Genomic DNA, 11,873 nt, shown 5'->3' with positions numbered 1-11,873 from the left:
TGCCACCTCTTTTGCTACTTCTCACCTTTCCCCTAATGTTCGCCAAGATGAAAATAAAGCTGTAAAGCCTACTCTTTTCTTCACAATGCCCGCCCCTAACTCCATCTCAGCACGACTTTCTTAGTCTGCCTCCTTTCGGTCGAAGTCTTTATTTTCAGCTGTGGAAGTTTGCTTTGTTTCTTCACAGGTTTCTTGCCTCCCACAAGTTTATTGAAAAGAGTTTATTCGAAAGAAGACACATAAGCCACCCCCTGTAGTTTTAAATGTATCAAAGGCCACGGTGGTGCCTTCCATATACATTTGTGGGACCCACAGTGCTTAACGTGCTCTTAAGCACACCTAAATTACACCTGTTGTGATCAAGCACACTACATAATGTGGTTAGGTGTTGGTGAGGGGTCCACCCTGACTTGGTTACTCTCTCTGTCAAGTACTCCAGGTCTCCTGCCTGGCACAGACCATGCCTGTCTCTGGCCAGGCACTTTTCGCTGTGCCAGGAGCAGATGGGCCTTCCCTACAGGGAGGTCCCGGAACCTGGAAAAGAGCATGTACCTGAGAGCTGCTGCCTGAGCAGCCGGGCCACTGTTATGGAAGGAATGATGCTGCCACCACTGAGGCAGAGCCCAGCTCTGTGCTGCTACAATGGCCAGGAAAAAAACGACCCCTTTATCTCCCAGAATAGACCCATTTCCCCTTCTATAAATGGACATAGTAGAGGCTGATAAAACGCCTCTGACGAGGCTTGTTGCACACATCACCCACAGCAGGAAAGTCCCCCATGCATCTCCTGGTCATGATGGCTTCTCATCGCTACAGCTTTCTGAGACCTCATCAGTCTCTTCGGTTCACCCGCTGTGAACTTCATAGTCAGCTTCCAGCCATCCCCCGGGAATCACGCTCTGCCTTTGGTTTCAGAAGTACAACCCTCAGGAGGCTAAAGACAACTGATAATTTGCAATTGACCCAATTTTCCTTCTATTAAAACAGAGTTGGGACTCTTGGTGAGCCCTGGCATCGTGTTCAAAATGTAATCAAACTTGAAATCTTATCTTTCATTTGTTGACTCAGTATTGAGTCTATTCATTCATTCTTTTTTTTAATTCATTTATTCTTTTAATGAATATTTATGAGATCCATAGGTATGCAAGAGAATGGGGAGGAGGGGTGCTACAGATGTGTACAACAAGTTGTCTTCATTCAAGGATCTTTTTCTAGTAGGGGAGGGAAGTACACAACTATAACTTAAGGCCATTTGTGGGAATATGCAAACAGAATGTTGAGAAGGCAAAGGTCACTTTGTATTTGGGTTTTCTGTGTAGCCTTCATCGAGGAAGCGACCTTTGAGCTGGGTCTTGAATATGTCGAAGAGCCTGAGGAGAAGCAATATAAAACAGAGAACAGCAGGAGGAGGATAGCTTAGTGAGTGGCTCTCAGTCCGACTGGATGATTGGTCATGTAGAGAAGAGTCTTGATCCACAAGGCTAGAAAGGGCAGTTGGAGACAGACCCTGAGGGAATTTGAATGCCAGGCTAAAAAGTCAGGCTTTATTTGATGGGCGATGGAAAACTGGGGAAGGTTTTATATTTTTTTTAATAACAACTTTATTGAGGGGGCGCCTGAGTGGCTCAGTCGGTTAAGCATCCGACTTCGGCTCAAGTCATGATCTCATGGTCTGTGGGTTTGAGCCCTGTGTGGGGCTTTGTGCTGACAGCTCAGAGCCTGGAGCCTGCTTCGGATTCTGTGTCTCCCTCCGTCTCTGCCCCTCCTCCACTCGTGCTCTGTCTCCCTCTCTCTCAAAAATAATTAATAAACATTAAAAAAAATTAAAAATATAACGACTTTACTGAGGTAGTACTGACATACAACAAACTACACACTTCAGAGTGTGTGGCTTGAGAAGTTTGAAATGTATATACACCCAAGAAGCCATCAGTACAATCAAAACAATGAACATATCCAATCACCTTCAAAAGTTCCGCTGGAAGATCTTAAGAAAATGGCAATCAAAGCAATGTTTCTTTCCTTTCTTTCTTTCTTTTTTTTTTTTTTTTTGAAGAAATGGCCCCTCTGATAAATTTTTTTAAAAGTCTCATAATCTACTTCAGTAGTATGTAAAATTTCAAAATGATTATATCTGAAAATGACTCAGAAGACTAGACAAGGAAACCACAGCTTTGGTCAATCTGGTGGCCGTATTAGGACAGATGGGAATGGGCAAGCCTGGAACAGGACAATCAGTTAATAGTCTAAGAGACTTTACCAAAAGTCCAGGCATGGGGTAACAAACTCTCATAGAAAGAATCCGGACAAAAAGCAAGGAATTAAGTGAGAAAGACTAGGTGAGTAGGGCTGGAGGCAGGGAAAAGGGGAAACATGACTGAGGTTTTGAGCTAGCTGGACAGCAATCTGAGGCAGTATAGGGATAAAAAAGGTATATAGATACAAAGAATTGGAGCTCATGGATATGGATTTAGGAAGAAGGGAAATAAGTCCGTCAGACTTAGGAATCTTAGGAATCACACTGAGGCGAGAGGTAAAGCCAGAAGATTGGCTTAACCCAAAACTTTATGAACTGTGACAGCAGCCCCAAACTGTTCATGGTGCAGTGTTTAAAATAGTCCAGGGGTGCCTGGGTGGCTCAGTTGGTTAAGCGTCCGACTTCGGCTCAGGTCATGATCTCACAGTCCATGAGTTCGAGCCCCGCGTCGGGCTTGGTGCTGACAGCTCAGAGCCCGCAGCCTGCTCCGCATTCTGTGTCTCCCTCTCTCTCTGCCCCTCCCCTGCTCATGCTCTGTCTCTCTATCTCTCAAAAATAAATAAATGTTTTAAAAAAATTTATAAAAAAAAAAAAAAGGTGTGGAAACAAAGGCTCAGGGGAATTTGGATTACTTGCCCAATGTCACATGATTAATCTTGGTGAAACTACATTGTGAACATCAGAGAACCTGAATGTATTCTTCATCTCTGGGCTACAGTGCCTTCTTCCTGCCACCCAAACACTTCAGCTCTCCCAGGAGAGGGTGCCTAGGAACGAACACAACACCTAAGCCAGAGCTGCTTCATCCATTTACTTGGTATAATCCCCAGGAGCACTGTATCCTCAGTCTCCAGATACTGCTGTATACTTGGCAACAGATTCCTATTCGGAAGTCTTGCTGACAGTATAGGATAAAATGGGGAGCTAGCGTAGCTAAGAGGGAAGAGAAAAGACAAAGAGGAGGCTGCTGGCCTCTGACCTTTATCGTGTATTTTTCAGCTTTACTGAGAGAGAATTGACGTTGTAACATTGTATACATTTAAGGTGTATAGGGCAATGATTTGATACATGTATGTATTTCAAAATGATTACCACAGTAAGGTTAGTTAACACATCTGTCATCTCACCTAGTTAAACAATGTGTGTTTTGGGGCACCTGGCTGGCTCAGTTAGTGGAACATACAACTCTCAGTCTCAGGGTTGTGAGTTCAAGCCCCATGCTGGGTGTAGAAAAAAAAAAATTTTTTTTAATAAATACATAAACATAGGACAGATAAATAAATAAAGTGTTTTGTGTGTATGGGTGTGGTAAGAACTTTAAAAATCTACTCTTTAGCAACTTCTAAATACAGGATATGGTATTGTTAACTATAGTCACCATGATGTACATTATTCTCCCAGACCTTTCTCATCTTATAACTGGAAATTTATACCCTTTGACCACCTTCACCCATTTCCCCCACCTCCCACCCCCTGCCCGGGGCAACCCCCAATCTGTTCTGTTTCTGTATCAATCAATTAAATTGGATTTGCTGAGAATTAGTTCAAATACATATACACAATTTTATTTCATGAACAAAACAGCATTGGTCAGTGTGAAAATAGTGATTTCACCTAAGAAGTAAAATACCACAAAACCCACCCTGTTGAATTTACAGTAATGTAAGGGACAAAGAAGTACATCAAGTGTCTTCAACTGGTAGCAAAAAAAAAGCTAATTGCTACTTAAAAGAAACATGAAATCTCATTTGGGATTACAAACCTACTGTGATTTCTCCAAGAATTGAGGAAATCACACAACTTGAAAAAGTCAAGATATAGTCCCAGCGCTACATCTTTAATTCTATGCATTGAGGGGAAACAGATAGCTGGCTGGCTGAAAGGAGGGGATGTGGTTACACTTTAGCCAAACTGTAACCAAACCATTAATGCCTCTCTTCAAAATAGATATAGCAACCCCCCCCCCCCAAAAAAACCCAAAATAGATATAGCAATGCTTTTCTTCTTGACAGTCAGGTAAGTAGTCTGGTTTTGGGACTTAAGGAGTCTTGATGATTGCCTATGAATCTATGAGATTATTAAGGACTATTTCAAGATATTCATAATATGGATACTGTATGCCTCATTTCTTTTTTTTTTTTTTTTTCCAACGGTTTTTTTTTTTTTTTTTTAATTTATTTTTGGGACAGAGAGAGACAGAGCATGAACGGGGGAGGGGCAGAGAGAGAGGGAGACACAGAATCGGAAACAGGCTCCAGGCTCCGAGCCATCAGTCCAGAGCCCGACGCGGGGCTCGAACTCACGGACCGCGAGATCGTGACCTGGCTGAAGTCGGACGCTTAACCGACTGCGCCACCCAGGCGCCCCTGTATGCCTCATTTCTAATCACTTCCAATCACTTATGGTAGGGCCAGGGAAAATATATACCCTCTACTGACTGACTACTCAGGAGTCACAGAGCTTTCTGATTTGCTAAAGTTCTCAAGAAAGTGTGGACTATGCCAGAACCAACAGAACACTCGAAAATCTAAAAAACAGAGTAATCCTATGTACAATTGTGTTTGGCAGGAATTATCAGGATTGCCACAGAATTTAAATTATTCAAGGAGAGATGTTCATTTAGCTTTAAAGCAAGGGTCTACACACTTTTCTGTCAAGAGCCAGATAGTAAATATATTTTACAGGCCATATGGTATCTGCTGTAACTTCTCAACTCTGACGTTGTGGTACTAAAACAGTCATAGACAATATGTAAACAAGTGAGTGTAGCTGCAATCCAATAAAAGAATTTACAGAAAAAGGAGCAGGCAGGATATGGCCAATCCTTGCTCTAAAATGATGGGTCTCAAGTTCTGTATGTACATAAGAATCCCCTGTGGAACTGGTAGTATCCTAGGTCCCAGCCCACCCCTACAGAATCAGAATCTCTAGGGATGGGGCCTGGAAATCAGCGATTTATAAGGTCCACAAGTGGTATGTAGGCCCCTTTTTGGTTTGAAAAACACTGTGGTATGCAGCTAGTTTCATCTAAGCTGGGATGGCCCCTCTGTCCTAGATGTGGGCCAGCACTTCCTGCATCCTGTGGCAGTAAAAATGCACTCACTGTTTCATCTTTTGTCGGCCTTTCTGGTAGGAGGGCAGATGCAGAAACTGCTATTTTTTGCTTTCAACCTAAAAATGCATAAAATAATTCTGCTTTGGTGAAATTAACACAAGACTCAGGTTATGAATTCAAAAGAAATTCTCAACTTAAAGAATTGAAATCTCCCTGAAGTCCTTTAGATTGCAAAATGAGCAGACAAGATCCTTCCCAAAGGACAAGAGGAAATCTGAAGGAAGTTTACTGTGTGCTCCCTTTCCCAAAAGATCTCCAGCCAAGCCGGGCTCTGATGCTTCCAATTCCGCTCCTAACAAGTCGTTACTTTGTGTCTAGAGGTCTTTGCTTAAATGGTACCTCATTAAAACTCACATAAAAACACAAAGCACAAAACCTCTGTAGACCTCCAAGGGCTTCTCCCAACTGTAGCAATCAGTAGAAAAGAAATTATTCAGCTAAATTAGGTTCTGTTCAAAAGAAAGCAGTTTTGGATTTGGTTGTCTGCTTTAACTGCCAGAAATCAATCACCTGAGCAGTCACAGGGGCAGTGATGTTCAGGCTGGCAAACAGCTCCCACCTCTTCTTCAGCTCTCCAGATTCTCCTAGGAAGAACAATGGATGGCCTACAGTCAAAGGGATGGTTTTCAGGAGCTTCCCAAAGAAACCACGAATAATCTGCAGATACCTTCAGGAAATGCGGCTCTCACTAAGGCTTCTGCTGATGCTGGAAATGAAGAGGAGTGCTCTATGGGAGCAGATGGTCTAATGATTCCTAAGACATGACCTTAGAATGCCTCCTCTAGACCTCGTTTTTGTTAGACAATAGGGGGATGGTTCTGAATTTCTTCAACATACATCCAAAGATGTTAGGGAGAGGAGACCCAGAAATTTACCAGGGAGCAGAGTGAAGCCAGGCTGAGATTAGCATTCTATCACCAGTATACTTGCTAGGCAGTTATATATAGAAAGTGGGATTTAGCTTTGCAGAGTTAGTAGTCAACATTTTAGGCAAAGTGTCTCTGGAGTCCAACACCCATAGTCCTGAGCTTCTGACTGTTCCCCTTTTTACTGCTCTTTTCAGCAAAGTAGGGAGATCTGTTTTTCTACCTGGTTTCCAACTTACAAAGAATCAGGAATTGGGAGTCCCAGGTATGAGTACAAAAACAATGCAAATGCCTATCAGAGCCAGGGCCCCAACATACTTACCCAACCTCCCTGGCCCTGGACAAACTCCCGGACGGCACTGTTCCCGTTGATCAGGTTTACTATGGGGATAGCCACCTGTCTTGCTATTCCAGGAGCCATGCGGGCCACACATTCAAGAAGCTTCACGGACACTGCCAGAAAGGCTCTCTCATAAACTAAGCTGGAATCCTGAGCACACCAGGCCTGGCTGAGAGATTTTACTGTGTCCTGCAGTATAGTTCCTGCCTGGGGAGAGACATGGGATAGCAGTGAAGTATCGAAAAAAAAGTCTACAAGAAGCTGTAGGTGCAGGAATCCAGTAAAGCAAGTGTTTCCTATAGGAGAGAATAGCAAATGCACCACTGGTTGTATCTAAGATAATCTAAGGAGTAGAAGGCCAAACTTTTCCTATTTTATGATTTTGTTATTTATTATAATGGGTATAGAGAAAACTAAGTAGCCCATCAAACCCATGATTTCAGGTGTCATTATTTAGGATGAGCAAAATGATTGAAAGAACAACAAAATGATTTGAAAGGACAATATTAAGTACGTGATAGTACTTAATAGTCAAATTGTGAAGGTACTGCTTGAATGACTGAAATCTGGAAAATTCTGAAGTAAAAAAAAAAAAAAAAATTTGTTTTTTCTCTCCCACTTTCCTCCCCCCCCCCCCCAAATTGATCCAAAAGTCATTAGATGGGATGGGGCGCGTGGGTGGCTTAGTCGGTTAAGCGTCGGACTCAGCTCAGGTCATGATCTTGTAGTTTGTGAGTTCGAGCCCCACGTCCGGCTCTGTGCTGACAGCTCAGAGCCTGAAGCCTGCTTTGGATTCTGTATCTCCCTCTCTCTCTGCCCCTCTCCAGCTCATGCTCTGTCTCTCAAAAATAAATAAACGTTAAAAAAAAATTAAAAAACAAAAAAACAAAAGTCATTAGATGGGGCCAAGCAAGATGTACTGTGGTGTAGTGTAGGGGGGCCCATGGGAGTCAGAGCAGGGTGTCAGAGTCCAAACAAGTTGGGAGGGCCATCCACATGAGTACCTAGATCTTGGTTTCCAAATACCATTCTCCATTAAAACCAACCAGAGCTCCCTGGACAATGGCTGATTTCAGGCTGGGGCCTGGAAAGACAAGAGATATGTCAGAAATTAAGGAAGTACTCACAGAGCTACAGGACATGCCAAAAAGACGCAGTCCAGATTGAAAGGACTCCCACTGGCCAAAACTAGGACAATTTGAACATGCAAATAAATAATGATGGTAACAGATTACTAGGAACAGATAGGAATTCATGAGTCCATGTTGATATAAAAAATAAATACATGAAAGAGTAAAAAAAAAGAAAAAGAAAAAAAATACATGAATAGATTGAAATGTTGATGAGATACTAGATATTTACACGGCTTCAAAATACCTCCCTATGCAAATTTAACTATATTAACTGCAGTAGATATAACTGCTGTAGAGAAGCCTTGCAGACACCATCTTAAGTGATTAAGTTAACATCAGTAATGGGACAAATGAAATTTGTGCCACTTAATAGGTACGACGAGAAGAACACTGCAATACTTTTGTGATCTTACTGCAAAGGTACATATCCTGAATCTACGCAAGAGGAAGCATTGAAAAACCCCAAATTTAGGGACCTTCTACAAAATTACTGACTCATAATCTTCAAGTGTCATGGTCATGAAAAATCACGGAAAGATTGAGGAACTATTTCAGATTAAAGGATACTAAAGAGACATCACAACTAAATGTAATATCTGATTCTGGCCTAGATCTTTTTGTTGTAAGTGACATCATTGGGACAACTGGAACAATTTGAATGGAATCTGAGGATAAGATGAAAATGTGTCAGTACTAGTTTCCTGGTTTTGATGGTTTAGATCATGGTTATATATAAAAGCACAGCCTTGTTTGAAGGAAACATAGAAGTATTAGCAGATGATGGAACATCCTATCAGCCACCTACTCGCAAATGATTCAAGAGGGAAATTCTTTGTACAATATGCACAACTTTCCTATGAGTTTGGGACTGTTACAAAAAACTTTTTTTTAATTAAAAAAAAAAAACTAAATTCATCTCTTAGCTACCTTAGGAAAGCTTTAGTGCAAGCAATTAGGAGTAACAAGTCTGGCTCTGCCTGAATAGGCGTACCATCCAAGCTATATTCAGTAAGAAGAATAAAGCACAATGGTGAAGAGTGTGGTTCAAATCCTAACTTCAACACTCACGGAGTAACCTAATTTCTTGTTTCCCTATCTCTCAGTTCCCGTATCTGCTTAAATGGATATCAAGTCAGAAAATACTTATCGGGGATCTCCTGCATACAAGGTGCTATTCTAGGTTGTGTGAATACTGCAGTGAACAAAGAGGTGAGATGTTTGCTCTCACAGCATTACATGCACATGAGGAGAGGTTGCACTTATGGATAATAGTTTCTACACGACCTCATAGAGTGGTATCAGGCTTAAATGAGATAAGTGCAAAGCATTTAGAATACTGTGTGGCACGTGTTAAGTGATGAGTTAATATTACCTGCCATTATTGATATTAATCAGCAACATCTTCCAGAACATTGCCGATGGTCTTTACATCCGATACAGAATCCAAGTGCTATTGCCAATAATCATCATTCTGATGAAAAGCCAGATATGCCCTAGTGGGTTGCTGTAAGTACTTACCCCTCAGTGCAGCATACTTGTCGACTATCATTCCTGTACATAGTTTTGTTGCTGGGCCTTCTGGGGGTGGGGGAGGGGAAGACACCCACTCTCAGCAAAATAAATATTAAAACAAGTATATTAGAGACTAAAGTGCTTTACCAGGGACAAAATGCTACAGATGTGCTCTATGCCACTTAAGCACAGCTCTGATGAAAACAAATGGAAACAATGTCACTACCACTTGGGCTTTGATGAACTCCTAAAGAACTAGCAGCTGGAGAATTCCTGCTGTATCTCCTTGGATGAAGATAAGCCCCCAAATCTCTCACTAGGATATTTCTAGTCACAGTCATGTAAGAAAAGAGCATCTGAAATAGAAAAAAGCAGCAACTTCACCTGTCCCTGAATGGTTTCTGAAATGATGTTTTTGACAGAATCTTCCATTTCTCCATTGAACTGGTCACCCAACATTCGAAGGCGACCAGCAATGATGGCCACGTCAAAAGAGCTTGACTCTCCTAAGACAGAGGGAACATATTCACATTTGTTACAGAGCTTGAAGGAATGGCAACTCCCAGGAATCTGGGCAGTGGAGAAAGTTCTTGACTTTTAAGCAACATTGGGCACTGTTCTCTCCCAAGAACACCTTCAATATTCTGTCAACACCGAGAATCAGAAAATCTCCCTTCACTGAGAATATCTTTCTCTTCCATGGAGACTACTGATTTTCAGGTATTGCTGAAAGCTTAGTTTGCCTTTTGAAACTTCAGAGGAAATAAGGAAGTCTACCTAGATTCTCTCATTGATCTACAATCACCACCTCAGGCCAGGAGCCTTACCTGAATCTGTTTCATCTGCACAACGTAGGTCCCGGTTAGCAACCTGCACTGTGGGGCTCAAGAAGTCTGTGAGTAAAGAGTCCACAATGCATTGCGTTTGCTCCTCAAAAGTTCGGGGGCTCTTCATTTTAGATGGTTGCTGCAGAGTTTTGCTTCTCCACAAAACAAGCAGTTTTCAGCTCAGTAGTAAGTCAGAAATACTGGTAAGCCAGGTGTGTCTACCTCTTGTAAAGTTTCCTAAGGGGACATGTAATCCGAGAGCCTGCCCTACCAATTTCCTTCAAAACTCGCTGCTCAGAAATGTGGGACTCCTCTGGACAGCTTATACAGAACTCAGGAGACTTTTCAAAGGCTTTCAGTTCCTTTTCTCAGAACCACACCCTAGCCAGTATCTAAGATTAATTAATAACTTGTATTGTTAGCCAATTTAGGACTGAAATAGAGTTGAGGAAGAGCTTTCTTGGGCAATTTCATTTAGAAATACTTCCTGTTAGGTTCTGTGTATGGCATAAGTTAAAGAAAGAAGGTTCTGAAGTTATAATAGATAAGAATTCAACGCCCGACATATGGCATTTGTTTGCCATAATCATACATTTAACTTACTGAGTATCTTTTTTTACATGTTTATTTATTTTAAGAGAGAGAGAGAGAGAGAGAGAGAGCACACTCACACGCACACGATCAGGGGTGGGGCAGAGAGAGGGAGACAGAGGATCTGAAGCAGGCTCAGAAAGGGCTCTGCACTGACAGCAAAGAGCCCAGTGAGGGTCTCGAACTCACAAACCGTGAGAGCACAGCCTGAGCCAAAGTCAGTCGCTTAAACAACTGAGCCACCCAGGCACCCCAAATTGCTGAGTATCTAAGGGTGAGGAACCATACCTAGCACTAGAAATAACAGAAAAATGACAGACACAGTTCCTGTCCTCAAGGAGCTTACACTTTAGCATGTATGACAGATATTATGTGACTGATCACATAATTTCTTGTGCTTATTGAGATACGGTGTGTGATTACAATGTGCAATAGGGAATCAAACCTAGGGGGTTAGAAAGGCTTCCTTGAAGTAGTAACATCTGAGATGAGCTCTGAGGGACAAGTAGGGATTATGAGGCAAAGAAGAAAAATAAGACCATTCCAGGAGGAAATAGGATACATAAAAACTGAGAAGGTGGAAAAGAAACTTGGGCATTTGAGAAATTATGAATGGAGACAATGCAAAGTATTTCACAGAGAAACTATGAGGATTAAATAAGATAATATTACATGGGATGAACCAGCAGTTTCTGAAATGTAGTAAATGTTAAAGCTCTTCCTGTTAGCCCAAGGCCTAAGGACTAGGGTAAAAGGGATCTGAGATTCACTCTCTAACAGAATTAAATAGGATTTTCCTAACAGGGTTAGATTCCATCACCGTTTTAGGAGATCTCATGATTAGACACTTACCCACAGTGACCTGCCTTCTTAATGTAGCCACACCTAGTTTTGGGCTGTGGGTGTCAGCACTCAAACCTATCAGCCCTTCAAGGGTATTCTGATTGGTAGACTGATAGGAGATTCAAGCATAAACAGTGAGTCAGTTGTTCAGAATGAAAGTTCTCCTTGCAAAATACTAAGAGCCAGTCATCTGTTTTCTTTTCTTTTTTTAATTTAATGTTTATTTATTTATTTTGAGAGGGGGTGGAGCAGAGGGAGGAGAGAGAGAGAATCCCAAGCAGGCTCTCGGCTGTCAGCACTGAGCCCTACTTGGGGCTCAAACCCATGAGCCCACGAGATCATGACCTGAGTTGAAATCAAGAGTTGGACACTCAGCCGACAGAGTCACC

At 42.0% G+C, this 11,873-nt stretch overlaps 1 protein-coding gene across 2 annotated transcripts; it reads right to left on the bottom strand.

The window, feature by feature from the left end:
• Positions 1 to 4,629: 4,629 nt before the first annotated feature.
• Positions 4,630 to 11,486, bottom strand: BCL2L15 (BCL2 like 15). 2 transcript variants are annotated; one of them, XM_049616534.1, is made up of 4 exons: positions 10,051 to 11,486; positions 9,608 to 9,729; positions 6,561 to 6,785; positions 4,630 to 5,956 (listed from the first exon to the last, which is right to left on the bottom strand). In XM_049616534.1, the coding sequence occupies exons 1-4, from the start codon at positions 10,175 to 10,177 to the stop codon at positions 5,939 to 5,941; spliced, it is 492 nt and encodes a 163-aa protein (XP_049472491.1). In that variant the 5' UTR covers positions 10,178 to 11,486; the 3' UTR covers positions 4,630 to 5,938. The 2 variants fall into 2 exon arrangements, with proteins under 2 accessions (XP_049472491.1, XP_049472490.1); XM_049616533.1 differs by having other exon boundaries at positions 4,630 to 6,785.
• Positions 11,487 to 11,873: the final 387 nt, after the last annotated feature.

Source organism: Panthera uncia (assembly GCF_023721935.1).
Source record: "Panthera uncia isolate 11264 chromosome C1 unlocalized genomic scaffold, Puncia_PCG_1.0 HiC_scaffold_4, whole genome shotgun sequence".
Lineage (NCBI taxonomy): Eukaryota > Metazoa > Chordata > Mammalia > Carnivora > Felidae > Panthera > Panthera uncia.
Note: the sequence above shows the minus strand (reverse complement) of the source record. Positions and strands in the feature narration are given on the sequence as shown.

Coding starts and splice junctions, on each gene's coding strand:
- BCL2L15 (XM_049616533.1), bottom strand. CDS start 10,177: ATGAAGAGCCCCCGAACTTTTGAGGAGCAAACGCAATGCATTGTGGAC. Junction 9,730..10,050: donor TGCAGATGAAACAGATTCAG/GTAAGGCTCCTG, acceptor CCTCTGTCTTAG/GAGAGTCAAGCTCTTTTGAC. Junction 6,786..9,607: donor CAGAAACCATTCAGGGACAG/GTGAAGTTGCTG, acceptor GTCTCTCCCCAG/GCAGGAACTATACTGCAGGA.